Source organism: Lithobates pipiens, unplaced genomic scaffold, assembly GCF_037356315.1.
Source record: "Lithobates pipiens isolate NorthernLeopardFrog02 unplaced genomic scaffold, aLitPip1_a1.2 Scaffold_19, whole genome shotgun sequence".
NCBI classification, from domain to species: domain Eukaryota; kingdom Metazoa; phylum Chordata; class Amphibia; order Anura; family Ranidae; genus Lithobates; species Lithobates pipiens.
The window spans coordinates 77,029,265-77,048,617 of NW_027507764.1; the positions used below are offsets into that span (position 1 = coordinate 77,029,265).

General features: G+C 43.5%; 1 protein-coding gene across 1 annotated transcript in view; it reads left to right on the forward strand.

The window, feature by feature from the left end:
• PLXDC2 (plexin domain containing 2) overlaps positions 1-19,353 on the forward strand; it is an 811,301-nt gene that overhangs the window by 733,658 nt on the left and 58,290 nt on the right. The window contains exons 11-12 of the mRNA XM_077490934.1: positions 4,970-5,117; positions 17,312-17,350. Coding sequence (XP_077347060.1) covers positions 4,970-5,117; positions 17,312-17,350 — 187 coding nt within the window. The remainder of the gene's footprint in view (positions 1-4,969; positions 5,118-17,311; positions 17,351-19,353) is intronic.

Consider the following 19,353-nt stretch of genomic DNA (forward strand, 5'->3'; position numbering starts at 1 on the left):
TTGATAATGTTGGGAGTAGAAATGAGGGGGGATGTGACGAATAAGTGTAGATCGTCAGCAAACAGGGCACATTTATGTTCCTGAGCTCCACAAGACACTCCTCTGATGTCCGGATTGGTGCGGATGGCTATGGCTAGGGATTCAATGGCTATGGCAAAAATCAGGGGCGATAACGGGCATCCCTGTCTGGTGCCTTTCTCGATGGTAAACATGTCCGAGTATCTGCCTTGCAATCTTACTTGGGCGCTGGGGTTGGAGTAAAGGGATTTCAATGTGCCTAGGAAATTTGGACCTATTCCCCACCTACTAAGTACTTCGAAAATATATGGCCAGGTGACCGTGTCAAACGTTTTTTGTAAATCAACGGAGAGGAGGAATCCTTCTTGTGTGGGTCCTCCATCCCATTGCGAGTTAAGGAGGGACACTATATCTATGGCTCTTCTCACTTGGTCCGGGCCCTGTCTCCCCGGGATAAAGCCTGCTTGATCTCGGTATACATACTGAGCGATGAATGAGGATAAGCGATTAGCCATTATTTTTGTTAAAAGTTTAAGATCGTTATTGATCAATGAGATCGGGCGATAGTTGCCCACCAAAGACGGGTCTTTTCCAGGTTTAGGAATGACCGAGATATATGCCAGGTTTGAGGCTTTATCCAGGGGAGTACCATGACGAAGTGAGTTGAAAAATCTCGCTAAGTAAGGTGCTAAAGTGTCAGAGAATTTTTTGTAGTAGCCGGCTAAAAAGCCATCTGGGCCGGGAGCGGAACCTAGTTTGAGATGCTTTATGGTTTCCATTACCTCTGAGGAAGAAATGGGCTGTTCCAGGAGCTCCACATGATCTCTGGAAAGTTTGGGCAAGGGTAGGGATTCCAGGAACTTCTCGACGCTTGGGCGAGGGCTGGGATTGTCGTCCTTATAGAGGGAAGAGTAAAAGTCATGGAAGCATTTCAGGATTCGCTGCGGATTTTGTGTCGGGATACCCGAAGATAACCGTATCTTGGGGAAAGCCAGGAGCTGTGATTTGGGTGACAATTTGGTGGCCAATTTAGATCCCATTTTATCCTTGTGCAAGTAAAACCTGGCTCCAGACCATCTGAGGTGTTTTTCTGCCTCCGTGGTGAGGGCTAGGTTAAGTTTGATTCTCGCAGTTTCCAGATCACGACGGAAGGATTTTGTACATTCTCGTTTGTTACGTTTACAGGACGCCTGAAATTCGTTAGTAAGTTTGGTTATTTCAGCTCTATGCTCCTTTTTTAATTGGGAGGAAAATTGTATAATTTTGCCCCTTATCACAGCCTTATGAGCTGCCCATAGCGTAGCAGGGGAAATATCTTCAGTGTCGTTTGGCAAGAAGTAGTCTTGTAAGTCCCGTTCTAACATGGAGCAGTGAGCTGGATTGCTAAGTAGCGATTCATTAAGACGCCATTTAAATTCCTTATTTGTGTTACAAGAGTTATTGAGGGAAAGTGTAACCATGGAGTGGTCTGAGATAGGGGAGTCTCTAATGGCGGATTTCAAAGCTAGCGGAACATTAGTACCATGTAGAAAAATATGATCTATCCTGGCGTACGATTTTTGTGGGGCCGAGTAGTGGGTATGGTCTTTGGTGCGGGGGTTGAGTTCCCTCCAAACATCTACTAGACCCGAGTCTTTTGGTGGTATTTTATCATCTCTGCAGTTTTTATTTTTTTTGCTAAACGAATAAAAAAAGACCAAAAATTTTGAAAAAGAAAAGGTTTTTCTCTGTTTTTGTTATACAATTTTGCAAATAAGTAAGTTCTCTCCTTCACTGATGGGCACTTATAAGCTGCACTGATGGGCACTGATAAGGAAGCACTGATGAGCATTGATAGGCAGCATTGATAGGTGGCACTGATATGCGGCACTGATGGGCATTGATAGGCAGCACTGATGGACACTCATAGGTGGCACTGGCGGGCATTGATAGGCGACACTGATGGGCACTGAAAGGCTGCACTGATGGGTACTTATAGGTGGCACTGATAGATGGCACTGATGGGCACTGATAGAGTGCCACAGACTGACACACCGCAACAGCGATCGCCGAGATGCACGCCCCGGGGGCACGCAGCGCCTTGATATCTTGGGGACCTTCGGTCAGGATATCGCAACCACTTTGCCGACGTTATATTGCTATATGGTGGGCGGCAAGTGGTTAAGCAGGTGTGAAAAAATGCTGTCAATTGAGAATGTGTTCAGAAATAAAAGTGGTAATAGTTTATTTTTATCAATTAACAAAATGGAAAGTAAATTTACAGAAAAGAAATCCAAATCAAAACAACATTTGGTGTGACCACACTTTGCCTTCAAAGCAGCATCAATTCTTCTAGGTATACTTACACACAGTTTTTCTTTTAAAATATTTTATTGATAACAATACAGTACATATTATGAGTACAAATTTTGAAGTTAAATAAGATAGACATACACATATATAGAAATATATATGTGTGAAAGGCTTCTTAAGCATCATATATATATATATATATATATATATATATATATATATATATATATATATATATATATATATATATATATATATATATATATATATATATTATTTGCTATTTTCTTTATAATTCTTAATATAATAGATATTATTCATATATGATTTTAATCAATATCTTTCAAACAATCAACAAATTTAGTATAAAGTTGAATAAAGAAAGTAATTAATTGTATATAGAATAACCTTAGTTTGAGTTGAATAACAACAATGTAATCTATTAGTCTATAAATTAGTAAATAATGAGATAGTTGGATAATGGTTTAATATAACCAGGGCCGAGATACGGCTATATGGCTTGGCTTATCCTGGAGAAGAAAAAAAAAGATAAAAAAAATAAAAATAAAAAAAAATAAAAGATTTGATCTCAATTATGTATATTATAGGTTTTTTTTTAGAGGAAAAATATTCCATTTGTGATAAATTAGATTAGATTAGGTATTCCAGACTCGGGACTGCATCGCTGGATCCAGGAGGATGTTTACTTACCTTCTCCCTCGGATCCAGCGTTGTCTCCCCGCTGTACGAGCGAGCCGTGTCTCGCTCGATCTATCACGGACCCGATCTCCGTTCCCTGCGAGCGTTGCAATGCACGGGGACGGAGATCGGCGCCAAATTCAAAAATTAGTGCACTGTGTTCAGCGTCGCACTGTATCCGGCGTCCAAACACTGTGCATTTAAGGACCTTTATTTTGTATATTTTTTTTAAAGGGCCAGTTTTTTTAAAAAAAGTTCTTCCCCAAAAAGAGAAGTTCCGCTTATTTGCACCCTCCCCCCTCCATTGCCACATTTGCCACTTTTTTTGCGGGAGTGGCTACCTGGTTTTGACAGGTACTCGCTCCCACTTCTGGGTCAGATAGTCACGGAAATCTACAAGAATGTTCATCCCTCTCCTCCTTCTGGGACACACACAGGTACCAAAAGACCACGAGACAATTCACAAAGCGCTGCGCAGTTCGCGCATGCTCAGTAGGAAACCGGCTGTGAAGCCACAAGTCTTCGCTGACAGTTTCCCTTACATAAGTTACCGACACCTGCACCCAAAGCCGTTTGAAGAGTGTGGACATCGTTGGATTCCTGGACTGGTAAGTGTCCTTATATTAAAAGTCAGAAGCTACAGTATTTGTAGCTGCTGACTTTTATATTTTTATTTTCTTGGGTGGGGGGGGGGGGGACTGGAGCTCCTCTTTAATGACATGTTTGTGGTTTTTGTCCTGCTGCAGAACAGATTTGGGGCCAATCACATACCTCACTGATGGTATGGCATGATAGATAAGTATCTGCCTGTATTTGTCATTATTGAGGACACCATTGATCTTGATCATGGAAAGAAGACTAAGTTACTCATAACATAGGAACTGGGGTGCAGAAAATTGGCAGCAGGTGCTCTAGACTGATGAGTCGAAATTTGAAATATTTGGCTGTAGCAGGAGGCAGTTTGTCCACCGAAGAGCTGGTGAGCGTTACAATAATGAATGTCTGCAGGCAACAATGAAGCATGGTGGAGGCTCCTTGCAAGTTTAGGGCTGCATTTCTGCAAATGGAGTTAGAGATTTGGTGAGGGTCAATGGTGTCCTCAATGATGAGAAATACAGTCGGATACTTATCATGCCATACCATCGTGGAGGCATGTGATTGGCCCCAAATGTATTCTTCAGCAGGACAACAAGCCCAAACATATAGCCAATAACATTAAGAGCCATCTTAAGTGTAAAGAAGAACAGGGAGTCCTGGAAGTGATGGTTTAGCCCCCACAGAGCCCTGATCTCAACATTATTGAGTCTGTCTAGGATTACATAAAGAGACAGAGGGATTTGAGGCTTTGGGATTAGTTCTCCAAGATGTTTAGAACAACCTACCTGCCATGTTCTTTCAAAAACTGTGTGCAATTGTACCCAGAAGACTTGATGCAGTTTTGAAGGGTTGTCAAACGTCAGTAAATTTAGGGACAGTTTGTAAAAATCTGTGATATACAATTGTCTGTAAATTTCAGGGGCTCATAGTTTATTATGCTGTGTTGACTTTTTAAGTGTAAAACCAGCCAAATGACTTGTTTTTAAGGCAAAGGGTGGTCACACCAAATAATGATTTGATTTGGATTGCTCTTCTGTTCATTAACTTCCTAATTAATTGATAAAATATAAACTATTAACATTTCTATTTCTAAAAGCGTTCTTAATTTACAGCCTTTTTTTCACATCTGCTTAAAACTTTTGCTCAGTACTATATGTATACAAAAAAGAAGATGCTGCAAAGGCAGAAATTTCTCTTCAAATGTCAAAACAAACAATCTTGAATGAAAGCACATTTGTTATTTCCATAAATATAAAATCAATCTGGGGTCTATTTAACCTTAAAGTGCTTTTGTTTCCTAATTTATTTATTTATTTATTTGTAATGACAGCTCTTTATTATTTCATTTTTTTTCTTCCATTAGTCAAAAGATAAGGTATGTGAAGACTTATTTCCCACTACCCAAGTCCCACATCACACCACTTCTGGAATTCATGGCACGACCTACAGACATTTTACTACAACGGCAAAGCTAACAACGTCACACCTGCCAAGCAGCCTCCCCACAGAAGGTGAGTTGGCAAATATTTTTCTTGGAATAATGAAGCTCACACAGGTCCATGTATGTCAGTGTTATCTTTGATATAAACACACACACCAGCACAGGTTGAATTGGATGGGCTGGTGTCTATATTCAACTTTACAAACTACTGTATTATAGTATATAATTATTTTTGTTTCGTTTAGGATATTGAAGTGAAGGGCCTAAATTGCTTTGATTTTTTTAAATCTCCCACCAATTGGGGAGATTTACTCCTTAAACAGGAAGTGAGATGATGTTTGTCTAAAATAGAGGAGAATTCCTCTTATGCCCTGCACACACGATCAGATTTTCCAAAACAAATGTTGGATGTGAGCTTGTTGGCAGAAAGTCCAACCATGTGTATACTCCATCGAACATTTTGTTGTCGGACTTTCCACCAACAAATGTTGGCTAGCAGGTTCTCAAATTTTCCGCCAACAAATGTTTGCTGCCGGACTTTCCAATCGTGTGTACACAAGTCCGTCGGACAAAAGTCCAAGCATGCTCGGAATCAAGTATGAGGCGCAGGCGCTTAGTCTTGTAAAACTAACATCCGTAATGGAGATATCATGTACGTTTTGTATGTCACTACGTTCGTAATTGTTGGCCAACATTTGTGTGACCATGTGTATGCAAGACAAGTTGGAGCCAACATCCTTCGAACAAAAATACACAGTTTTGTTGTCGGAAAGTCTGATCATGTGTACGGGGCAAAAGACAGTTGTCATGAGAACAGGTGTCCTCATTAGAAGAGCTCTGCTGATAACCATAACATCTGGTATTCCCTTAAACTCTCTGTATTGATGACAAAAAAACTATTTGGCCAGTTATACATTTTAAAGCTCATCTCTATGAAAAAAAATACACTCTTTCCCTTGTGACTAATCTATAATTACTAATTTAAAAAGTCTACCAATAAGCCTGATTGCTTGGCTAAACTTCTGGTCATGTGACAGTCCAATAACTGTTTTCCTCTAGTAGGTAGTATGGGAAGGTCTGGCCTGCAATGTTCACCTCACTTTCTGGTGACGTGCTTTCTGTAGGGCTGCCCAGTGGTGATGTAGTTCCTGGTGATGTGGGTGCTGGCCAACTGCTGGCTTCTTTTCACACTAATGTACCCTGGTTGTTGAGTTTCCTCTTTGACAGTGACACATTGAATGAAAGGGTCATCTGGACATGAGGGTAGAGTATGAACTAAGCTTAAAACATGGCAGTTAAAGGCAGGGACTCAAGATACAAAATTACAACTTTGGGTTTGAAGAGCTCAGAGTCAGAAACATTGCTACACCCTCACAGCAAGGACATATACTCCAGGTCTTCTACTAAAGCCCCAACACTCCTTTCCAAAAGTTGTGTCTACCAGTGTGAAAAATATAACTTTGGATGTGTGTTTTTTTTGTCTAGGACATCATTAACATACTTCCACTAATAATTACATTTTTTTGCTCACAGATCTTGAGAATTGAGTAAATCTTTTTGTAAATTAAAGAGCCATCATATTTCTGAAACTATAGTTATGATTATTTTAAAGTATATCTATGTGGCATCTTGATGTTTAGGCAGGGTCACTATTCGATGTACCTACCAAATGATCATTGCCTTGGCCAATTGATAGGAGGTTAATTGATTTCACCCTAATTGTCACTAGATGGCCGGTTATCTGGTGGCATTAGATAAGACAAGGACAATGCAAGGACAGATTAGGAATGAATGGGGTGTCAGCCAATATGCAGGGATTTTCTTGGGTCCCTTGGCCTGCTGGGAGAGCCTATTTATTTGGGTAGAGTCAGGTGATCGGGGTTCTGTGCCACCTTGATGGCTGTCTGGGTGGACGTTTGTCATATTGCCCCGGTTGCTAGGCCATAAACCTAAGGCCTATCCCGGGGACATCTGGCTGCTAGGCTGTCTGAGGGCCTATCGAGAAGCAAGAGAGCAGCGTAGGGTTTGGGGCTGCAACTGGAAGTCCAACCAGAAGTAACGGTTCTCGTCGTCTCTAATCTACTTTTAACTTTCTCCACCACCATCTCCACCCAGTAACATGCTCACTGCTCACAAGATTGCCAATCACTTCAAAAACAAGATTGCTGCAATTCGTGGGGCCCCACTTAACATACCCTGTACTAATCCACTCTCAACACACCCCTCTTTTGACCTTGCTACTACCGAAGAGGTTTCTAAAGTTTTCTCAGAAGCCCGCCTTACCACCTGTCCCTTGGATCCTGTTCCCTCATATCTACTACAGTCACCCTCTTCTTCTATCTTATGTTCCCTCACTCACATCTTTAATCTCTCCCTCTCTACTTGCACCTTTCCCTCCCCTCTAAAACATGCCCTGATCACCCCCATACTTAAAAATCCCTCACTGGATCCCACCAGCCTGAACAACTTAAGACCCATCTCCTTGCTCTCATTTGCATCAAAACTTTTAGAACGCTTAGTTTACAGCCATCTTAGCTCCTTCCTCACTGACAACAACCTTCTTGACCCCCTTACAATCTGGCTTCCACTTGCTACACTCCACTGAAACTACCCTACTGAAACTCACTAATTACCTACTAACTTCTAAAATCAATAGCCACTTCTCCATACTCATACTACTCGACCTCTCTGCAGCCTTTGATACTGCTGACCATCCCTTCCTCCTCAAAAAACTCCACTTTCTTGGCCTTCAAGACTCTGCTCTCTCCTGGCTCTCCTCCTACCTATCACAGTGCTCCTTCTGTGTGACCTATAACTCTGTTTCCTCCTCTCCACTTCTTTTTTCTGTAGGGGTACCTCAAGGTTCTGTCCTCGGACCCCTTCTCTTCTCCATTTACACCTCCTCCCTTGGTCTGTTAATTAACTCCCATGGCATCCAGTACCACCTATATGCTGACGACAATGGATGAGCCGAACACCCCCCGGTTCGGTTCGCACCAGAACCTGCGAACAGACCTAAACTTCGTGTGAACTTTAGAACCCTATTAACCACTTCCCGACCAGCGCACGACGATGTACGTCGACAGAATGGCACGGGCAGGCATATTGGCGTACAGGTACGTCCAATATTCGATGCCGCCCTGCCATCGGGAGCGCGCCACCGGCGACGCGCTCCCGCGAGGTTCGGGACCCCCGTGAGTCTGGTCGCGGGACCCGCGGACTCGATCGCCGCGGGCATCCCCGCGATCGTCTCACGGAGCGGCCGAATAGAGCAAATGCTGTGTAAACACCATTTGTCTATTCTGCCTAGCAACTAGTGACGCTGATCTCTGCTCCATGTGATTGGAGCAGAGATCAGTGTACACTAAATGAAAGCCCAACCCCCCCACAGTTAGTAACACTCCCCTAGGAACACTTAACCCCTACACTGCCACCCACTGGTTAACCCTTTCACTGCCAGTGTCATTTACACAGGAATCACTGCATTTATATAGCAGTGATTACTGTATAAATGACAATGGTCCCAAAAATGTGTCAAAAATGTCCGATGGGTCCCCCACAATGTCGCAGTCACAATAAAAATTGCTGATCGCCGCCATTACTAGTAAAAAAAAAAATAATAAAAAATTATTAATAAAAATGCTATAAAACTATCCCTATTTTGTAAACGCTATAACTTTTGCGCAAACCAATCAATAATCGCTTATTGCGATTTTTTTTACCAAAAATATGTAGAAGAATACGTATCGGCCTAAACTGAGGGAAAAAAATGTTTTTTTATATATTTTTGGGGGATATTTATTATAACAAAAAGTAAAAAATAATGCGTTTTTTTCAAAATTGTCGCTCTATTTTTGTTTATAGCGCAAAAAATAAAAACCGCAGGGGTGATCAAATACCACCAAAAGAAAGCTCTATTTGTGGGAAAAAAAGGACGTCAATTTTGTTTGGGAGCCACGTCGCACGACCGCGCAATTGTCAGTTAAAGCGACGCAGTGCCGAATCGCAAAAAGTGGTCTGGTCTTTGACCAGCAAATTGGTCCGGTCTGAAAGTGGTTAAAGTCTATGGGACTCGAACGTTCAAAATCTAAAGTACTAATTTTAAAGGCTAATATGCAAGTTACTGTCATAAAAAGTGTTTGGGGACCTGGGTCCTGCCCCAGGGGACATGTATCAATGCAATAAAAAGTTTTAAAAATGGCAGTTTTTTCGGGAGCAACGATTTTAATAATTATTAAAGTGAAACAATAAAAGTGTAATATTCCTTTAAATTTCGTACCTGGGGGGTGTCTATAGTATGCCTGTGAAGGGGCGCATGTTTCCCGTGCTTAGAACTGTCCCTGCACAAAGTGTCATTTCTGCAGGAAAAAAAGACATTTAAAATCACTCTCGGCTACAATGAATTGTCGGCTCCCGTAATACAGGGAACACTCATTGAAAGTCATTGATAAAAAAAAAGCATGGGGTTCCCCCAAATTCAATTACCAGGCCCTTCAGGTCTGGTATGGATATTAAGGGGAACCCTGCATCAAATGTAAAAAAAAAATGTACGTGGGGTTCCCCCTAAATATTTATACCAGACCCTTCAGGTCTGGTATGGATATTAAGGAGAACCTTGCATCAAATTTAAAAAAAAATTGATGTGGGGGTTCCCCTAAAAAATCCATATCAGACCCTTTATCCGAGCTCGCAACCTGGCAGGCCGCAGGAAAAGAGGGGGGGGACAAGAGAGCGCCCCCCCCTCCTGAACCGTACCAGGTCACATGCCCTCAACATTGGGAGGATGCTTTGGGGTCCCCCCCAAGGCACCATGTCCCCATGTTGATGGGGACAAGGGCCTCATCCCCACAACCCTGGCCGGTGGTTGTGGAGGTCTGCGGGTGGGGGCTTATCAGAATCTGGAAGCCCCCTTTAACAAGGGAACCCCCAGATCCCGCCCCCCCTGTTTGAAATGGTAAGGGAGTACAAAAGTACCCCTACCATTTCACAAAGAAAGTGTAAAAAATAGTTAAATAAGACAAACACACTTTTGAAAGTCCTTTATTAAAAATAAAAAAAAATAAAAAAAGATTCCAGCGGTGGTAATCCACTTTTGCTATCCAGCGATGGATGATCATCTCTCCGGGGTCCAGCGATGGCTGATCTGATCCAGCGACGGGTGATCTCTCAGTCCAGCGCAGCGAATCTATCCATCTTCTGCCTCCATGGAGGAGACACTGCGGGATCCCGGTGGCCTGGGGAATCGGGGAAGCCCGGCTTCCTCATTTGCGTCAGAGGGGGGCGGGGTCAGGTGATGGGTGGTCCCGCCCTCCTCATATAAGAAATGTCAGGTCATCGGGATCCCGCAGTGTCTCCTACGTGGAGACAGGAGATGGATGGATTCGCTGCGCTGGACTGAGAGATCACCCGTCGCTGGATCAGATCAACCATTGCTCGACTCCGGAGAGATGATCATCCATCGCTGGATAGCAAGAGTGGATTAGCACCGCTGGAATCTTTTTTTATTTTTTTTATTTTTAATAAAGGACTTTTTCAAAAGTGTGTTTGTCTTATTTAACTATTTTTTACACTTTCTTTGTGAAATGGTAGGGATACTTTTGTACCCCCTTACCATTTCAAACTGGGGGGCAGCGGCATCTGGGGGTCCCTTTGTTAAAGGGGGCTTCCAGATTCTGATAAGCCCCCTGCCCGCAGACCCCCACAACCAACGGCCAGGGTTGTGGGGATGATGCCCTTGTCCCCATCAACATGGGGACATGGTGCCTTGGGGGGGACCCCAAAGCATCCTCCCAATATTGATTGCATGTGGCCTGGTATGGTTCAGGAGGGGGGGCGCTCTCTCGTCCCCCCCTCTTTTCCGGCGGCCTGCCAGGTTGCGTGCTCGGATAAAGGGTCTGGTATGGATTTTTAGGGGGACCCCACGTCAATTTTTTTTAAAATTTGATGCAAGGTTCTCCTTAATATCCATACCAGATCTGAAGGGCCTGATAATTGAATTTGGGGGAACCCCACGCAAAGGTCCTTGATCCAACTCTCTAGAATTCCCAGATAGCTGAGCCAGAAGTAGCATTCCTGCACTATTCCTCCTCTCCCTAGCGCTAGATAAACTGTCGCTAGCCAGCGGGAATACTGTCCATACACTATCCAAATGCGCACCAACTGCCATGGGACAGTGCTCTTTATTAGCATTGCCCTCACTAAAGATGGCTGCTTGGGTCAGCCAGGCCAGTAGCATCCAACTGAACTGTTTCTCCCCTGATGACACTTACGGAGGCTTCAGAGGAACTAAGCTCCTCTCAACCTCCATTCCCTTCTGCACAGCAGCCAGCTGAACATCGCCAACTACAGTGGGGGGGACAAACTACACCTGCACCTGCCTACAAGGGCACTTCCTGTATTGGCATGTTGGAAAATAGGGGATCTTATTGGAGTTCTTTAAACTATAAAGAGAATAAGTTGGTCTCTTACCAGCCAGAATGCTTGATGGAACTAAGCTGTGAGCTTTAGTGAAGCTTGGTCCATCTTTTTGACCCTTGGTTGTATCCATCATCATGTAAACAAATAAATGTGGACATCTGGAGAGTCAGGGTCATGTTGCTATCAGGACTGTGAAGCTGTTATAGTTTGTTCTCTACCTAAAACAGCCTGGCATGTGTTATTGTTGCCTTTAAATTATGAATATGCTATACAACAAAGCATAAAAGCAAACAGAGCATTGATCAGATTATGCTTTTATAGCAAATACAAACATTCTCATAGCAGCTGATAGATCTCTTTCAATAAGCATTTGGCAATAAAAGAATGATATGGAAGAGAGCTTAGCAGTGCTGTAAATAAAACTAATATGCCATGCACAGTACTGAAGGAAATATAGCTGATATAAACAGTGTACTATGACAAATAGTACAATGAAAGGCTTTATTTTCCTTTTTTGAAGCTGTGGCCTTTGGAATGTTATAAGAAACTGAATGGCATATAAAAACTGTTAATTCTAGCTATTTATCACTGAACTGAATAAATACCACCATTTCTAAGCAATGTGCTTTATTACAAAAGGTATGCTTTTAAAAAAAAAAAACGACCAATTTCTAAACATCTCCTATACACCATATCCGCAGCACCCTTCTAATGTCCGCTTTATGATTGTTGACTTACAATAAATACAACAGATGGGCCATAGGAGCCTATGGGTGACGTCACGTCACCAATCCCGGGTATTCCAGCCAGTGTCGAGCACTCTATCCTCTCCCCTGCAGCTGCCACTGGCTGACACAGGGGATCACATGATCCGATTGGGCTGGAAATAGGTAAGTTAAAGTGATTGTAAAGGCAGAGGGCTTTTTATCTTAATGAATTCTATGCATTAAGATAAAACACCTTCACTGTGCAGCAGCCCCCCCCCCCCCTAATACTTATCTGAACCTGGGACTCTCTCTCCTGACTGGCTGAGACAAAGCAGCAGTACCATTGGCTCCCTCCAATTGTCAATAAAAGTTAGTTGGCCAATCAGGAGAGAGATGGGCGGGGCCGAACCATGGCTCTGTGTCTGAATGGACTCGGGTGACCCCATAGCAAGCTGCTTTCTGTAAGGGCACTCGACAGCAAGGAGGGGCCAAGAGAGCCAGCAAGGGAGCCGAGCAGAGGAGGATCGGGGCTGCTCTGGGCAAATACCACTTCACAGAGCAGATAAGTTTGACATGTTTGTTATTTTTTAAGGAAAACAAATGAGACTTTACAATCGCTTTATCCACTTAAGCCCCGGACCAATTTGCAGCCAAAGGACCAGGCCCCTTTTTGCAATTCGGCACTGCATTGCTTTAACTGACAATTGCGTGGTCGTGCAACGTGGCTCCTAAACAAAATTGGCGTTCTTTTTTTCCCACAAATAGAGCTTTCTTTTGGTGGTATTTGATCACCTCTGCGGTTTTTATTTTTTGCTCTATAAACAAAAATAGGGCGACAATTTTGAAAAAAATTCAATATTTTTTACTTTTTGCTATAATAAATATCCCCAAAATATATATAAAAAACTTTTTTTTTCCTCAGTTTAGGCCGATACGTATTTTTCTACATATTTTTGTTAAAAAAAAAAAATGCAATTAGGGATTATTGATTGGTTTGCGCAAAAGTTATAGCGTTTACAAAATAGGGGATAGTTTTATAGCATTTTTATTATTTTTTTTTTTCACGGCGGCGATCAGCGATTTTTATTGTGACTGCTACATTATGGCGTACACGTCGGACATTTTTGACACATTTTTGGGACTATTTAAATGCACTGATTTCTGTGCAAATGACACTGGAAGTGAAGGAGTTAACCACTAGGGGGCAGGGAGGGGTTAAGTGTGTGTGTGTGGTTTTTTACTGTAGGGGCGTGGCTTGACGTCTGACGTCACTGCTTGTCTTTCCCTATAACAGGGAACAGACGATCAGTGACAGGCTCAGTAGGAAGCACGAGGAGAGGTTTGTTTACACAGACCTCTCCTCGTTCTTCAGCTCTGTGACCTGATCGCGGGACAGCAGCGACGATCGGGTCTGCTGGTCCCGCGGCCACGGTCACGGAGCTCAGGACTGGGCCGCGAGTGAGCTGCCGGCGGCCCGCTCGCAACCCATTATTATTATTATTATTATGGATTTATATAGCGCCAGCAATTTATGCAACGCTTGTGATCCATGGCTGGGCACTTAAAGAGCAACGTACCTGTAAGTGTTCCCAGCCGTGCCATTCTGCCGATGTAAATGTGCAGGAGGCGGTCCTTAAGCGGTTAATACATATCTCTTACACAGGTTAGTCAGCATACTATAGGTATAAGAGCGGGGAAGGGAGTATTTTTGAAGATTGGTTATTTTTATCCCGGGATCCTACATTAAGGGTTTTTTTGGGGGGGGAGGGGAAGTATACAGCACCATACACATTAGTTATTTGTGATGTGTAATAGTGTGTACCTATTATCTGCAGATGGCTGCTTGTGTTAAATATCCTCCCTGTTGCTTCTCCTCACAGCCTCTGGATACTGCTCAGAGTGGCTGTCTTCCTTTGCTGTGAAAGTTTACGGCAGCCACTGTTACTGAGACAAACTGCACCACCCACCTGCCCTCTCTTGCCTCCTCCACCATTCACAGAAGTTGTATTGCTACACTCCCACAATGACAGAATTGCACTGTCCATTCACAGAACACAGTGAACTGTAGGAGTGTAATAGTATAAGTTCTGTGGATGGCAGAGTGGGCAGAAGGGAATGGCTAAGCAGTGCAACAGAGACATAACTGAAACTTTTAGGGCCCCAAAGAAACAATGAAGGGCTCCCCTGACCCCATACCAGGGTCATTTCAATTGGTCCCCGGGGCCTTGCCACTGGTCCTGGTGCCCTTTCCACTGATTCCAGGGCAATTTTCTCCCATCATGGGGCTCTTTGTTATGGCCCCTGCAGCAGGACCCTTTCACGTGTTCTGCAGTGGGCCCTCTTCCTGCATAGTTGCCAACCTTTCCAAAAAGTTTTCAGGGACACCTTTTTTTTTTTGCTATGTGTTCTATAAGCCATTTTAGGCGGAGAGCGTATCAACACCTTTGTGCAGGCCATACACATATATGCGGCCTCTCAGTGTTAAAGCCCACCTGCCGAGAGGCTGCAAATATGTGTACCAAAATGTCAATGCTGAGAGTGTGCACCGTGCGTGAGCCTGGCACAGTTATCAACGAGTAATGGAAAGCTCCTGATCACTACATGCAATTGGGAGCTTTCTGAGCATGTGACCACTATGTCAGCCAATCGCGGTGGTCACATGACTTCCGCCTCCCAGCATCTGAAACTTCTTAAGGGCAGGGAGGCAAAGCATTAGGAGGTAATTAGGGGTGGGCTTTTAAAATGGGCATCATTCTTTAAGAGCCTAACGCCACACCCTTTTGCACACCTCTACACCCCCCAGAATGCCTCTGTACCCCTCAACACACCTCAATACCCCCAGAACACAGAAGCACATCACTACACCCCTTACACATACCTCTGCTTCTCCCAGCATCCTCCCCCCAGCACACTTTCGCACCCCATCACACACCTCTGCACCTCCAATAATTCTCTGTATTCTCCAGCACACCTCCATATCCCCCAACACTTCTTGGTAACCTCCAGCACACCTTAACACCCCCTAGCACATCTATATACTCTGTCGCACATCTCTGCACCCCCCACACCTCCGTACCCCCTCACACACACCTCTGCACCTCCCAGCATCCTTTTTATCCCTCCAGCACACCTTTTTTACAATGCTGCAAAGGCTTTGCAAGCACCAGCACGCTTCTGTATTCCCCCCAGCACGTCTTTGTACTCCTCCAACCCACAACATATATCTTTCCCTCCCTCAACACAAAGCAGCAGTAATTTAGGTATCCTGGTCACCCCATGGCCACTCATATTGATCAGCATGTTCTGTAGTTCTCGATATCTCCCTTTGTCCCTCCGACCAGCAGTTTACTATGTTGTGGGGAGACAAGTAAGTCTCTTTGCTTGTGCACTGCCTGGGTCAGAGGCCCCTCCCCTCTCCACTGTACAGCTGAAACTACTGGTCCGAGGGGCAGAGGGAGATGCCATGGGCAAAACAGAGCTGCTGATCATCCCCACTGAATAGTGAACTGCCAGCCAAAGGTGCAGGAGGGATGCCCCCCTCCCATGATGGTGGAACGCAAGGGTCCAGTCACATATGCGATCATGGTAGTTCCGCCACTGTGGGGCAACTTTTCTCTGTAGCAGCAGCTGCAGTTAACTCTCACACTGCAGGAAGAAATCTGATCAGGACAATGTGAGGAAGCTGTGAAAAGGCACAGCAGAGAGGTTTTTTTTTTTGCAGAAGTAAAAGCCTGCAGGTGATAAAATGAATACCATTATACATGCCTAATGTAATTGGTGCTGTATTCCCCAAAAATTTACCTAAACTTTAAAGTGGTTCTAAAAGTCTAAATGTTTTTTTACCTTAATGCATTCTCTGCATTAAGGTAAAAAAAGCCCCACTACCTGAATGCAAAACATTGAAGGCTCCAGGTGGACAATTGTTGGCTGAACAGTGACTGTAATCAATCAGATACAATAGCTGGCAGGGGAGATTCCTTCATCCACGCTGTTTATAGTGAATGAAGAAATCTATTGATTCCTCTCATTCAGCCAGCGAATCTGAGTGGTAGAAATTGAAGTGTACATGGCTAGCCTAAGGGCTCATACACATGATACGAAAATCAGAAGGGGAAAATTTGAAGACGAGCTGTCTCCGGATTTTCAGATCGTTAGTATGGTGCATTCGACAGACAATTTGACTTTTACATGACCATTGTATAACAGATGTACTATACCTCCATACTGCCTGACCAACCCTTGCTACAGCCCCCATACCATTTCCAATTAATAGAGACCACACCAAATTGGAGTAAATTTTGGCCGTAGCAGCCCCTTTATTAATCAATAAATGTAAATGAACATAACCATAAACATATGATATCAGACATCTGTGCACCCCCTTGCGGGTAAACCCAACCCTGCGCAGGTGTAGCATGTCCCATGTCAATGAGGGCTAATACACAATATTAGATGTGTTATAGCAGATTTTCAGTGTATTTATACATCTCCATTTATGTACTGTATACAGCATAATCACTGTTGTATTATAAATTTAAACTTAACCCTTTTAAACCGCAGCAATCAATATGAGTGGTGGCAAAAAGCTGGGGTATGAGTTCTCCCAGCACAAAGACCGAGCTGGTGGGACTAGCTTCAAATCATGTAACCATTGTGACAGCCAATCGTAGTGGTTACATGATCACTGATTCTGACCACCCACCCGGGGCGTTAAGATGGGAAGCCAGATTGGACGGATTAAAGCTCAACTCTAGTAAATGTGAAAATCCCCCCCCCCCCTGTGCAGTGGGACTGCGCCCACACTGCAAGAGTTAACTGCTTATTTAGTTTAGGGGAGAGGAGAAGAACATTTACTTTCTCGATCCTCTGCTCCGCACGGTGATTGGGGACTTTTCTTGATATAAATATCTTGGACTTCACATAAAATCACAGAGATTGTTTATTATTATGCACTAAAAGGTTAGTGCTTGTCTTTTATTTTTTTATCAAATGGATTATAACAAAACCAAATGTCATTGTTATATTTAACAGATCAAAATGAAGCAAATTATAAAAGTTTATTGTTGGGATTTACATACTCAGTATCTAATTCCACTTTATACTGTGCTTTTAACAAATTGCTGTCATGTTTCTTTTTCAGATGATACAAAGATTGCGCTACACCTCAAAGACAACAGAGGTAAGGCTTGATTTACTGATATCGTAATGGCTGGTAGACGTGTGCAGAACGGAAAAATTTGTTTTTGTTTCGAACAGATTGTTTATGTTACTAATTTCATTTTGTTTTCTTTGGTTTCAGTATTTGTTTAGTTTTGTTTTGTTTTTGTTAAAATTTGTTTCATTTTTTAATTTTCTAATGAATTCCGACATGGCTTCCCCACTGACAGATGATGTAGAGAAAAGAATGCCCGGCATTCCCCAGCAAATACCCGGCAATAGAAAAATGTTTTAAAAAATGGCATAGTGTTCTCCTTAAAGTGGTTGTATACTCCATTTTTTAACTTTTACCTACAGGAAAGCCTATAATAAGGCTTACCTGTAGGTAAAAAAAATATCTCCTAAACCTGTACGGTTTAGGAGATATTCCCCTCGGTATGCGCCGCTGACTGCAGCGGCGCATGCGCACAAGGGGATTCTCGGCCTGAAAATCTGGCAGTGGCCGGCCGGCCGGAATAAAATCTCCCGCGCGCATGCGTGGGAGTGACGATATCGCGGCTCCGGCCACTTACAGCGCCGGAGCCGCGATACCCGGAAGAAACGCTGAGGGAGCATGTCAGCTCCCTCGGCGTGGATCGGGCCAGATGGCGGGGCCTCGTTCTAAGGTAAGTATTTCATAATGAGCTAGTATGTGGTGCATACTAGCTCATTATGCCTTTTGCTTTGCAGGTTTAAAAAAATAAAAATAAAAAATGTGCGGGTTTACTACCGCTTTAAAGAAGAGCCTAGTATGGACTGGGGGTGGGGACCCTATATCATTTTTATTTACATTTAGTTTTTTTTGCCGGCATTCTTTTTTCTACATTCATCTGTCATGGGTAAGCCACATTGGAAATTATTTGAAAATTTGTAAAAAAGCATCCCACTCCTAAACCATACCATGCCACATTCCCTCAACATGGGGGGTAGGTGCTTTTGGGCAGGAGGGGCTCTATTGATGGGGACAAGGGCCTCTTCCCGACAATGCTGGACTGTGGTTGTTAGGGTCTGCAGGCAGGGCGCTTATCAGAATCTGGAAGCCCCCTTTAACAAGGGGGCCCCCAGAATTTCCTTCCCTATGTGAATGGGTATCGGGTACATCGTACCCCTACCCATTCACCAAAAAAGTGTCAAAAAGTTTTAACAGTTATTAACTACTTCAGTACCAGGCACTTTCACCCCCTCCTGCCCAGGACAATTTCAGCATTCAGCGATGTCGTACTTTGAATGACAATTGCGCAGTCATGCTACACTGTACTCACACTAAATTTTTATAATTTTCTTCCCACAAATAGAGCTTTATTTTGGTGGTATTTGATCAACTCTGGGGTTTTAATTTAAATTAAAAAAAGACCACATTTTGGGGAAAAAAATATTTTTCTTAGTTACTGTCATAAAATGTTGTTTTCTCCTTCACTGACGGGCACTGATGGACATAGATAAGGTGGAACTGATTGGCACTGATGAAGAGGCACTAAATTGTAGAATTGATGGGCACTGATAGGTGGCACTGATATGCAGCACTGATGGGCACCGACAGGTGGCACTGATATGCAGCACTGATGAGCACTGATAGGCAGCACATGTGGGCACTGATAGGCGACATTGATAAGCACTGACTGGCGGCACTGATTGGCACTGACAGGTGGAATTGATGGACACTAATAGATGGCACTGATGGGCAGCACTGATGATGAGGTACTGACAGGTGTTACTGCTGGGCACTGCGATAGGCACTGATTTGCACTGTGGTGGGCTCTGATTGGCACTGTGGTAGGCACTGATTGGCACTGACAGACTATTAATGGGATGCTGATTGGCAGCTGTGCTGATAATCAATGTGCTGATTATCAGCACTGAGCCTCCTCTGTCAGTGTAAAACAAGGAAGGCTGTTTACCAGCACTTCCTGGTTCACACGATGATCAGCTGTGATTGGTCACAGCTGATCATGTGATAAGAAGCCTCTGTCAGAGGCTCCTTACTAT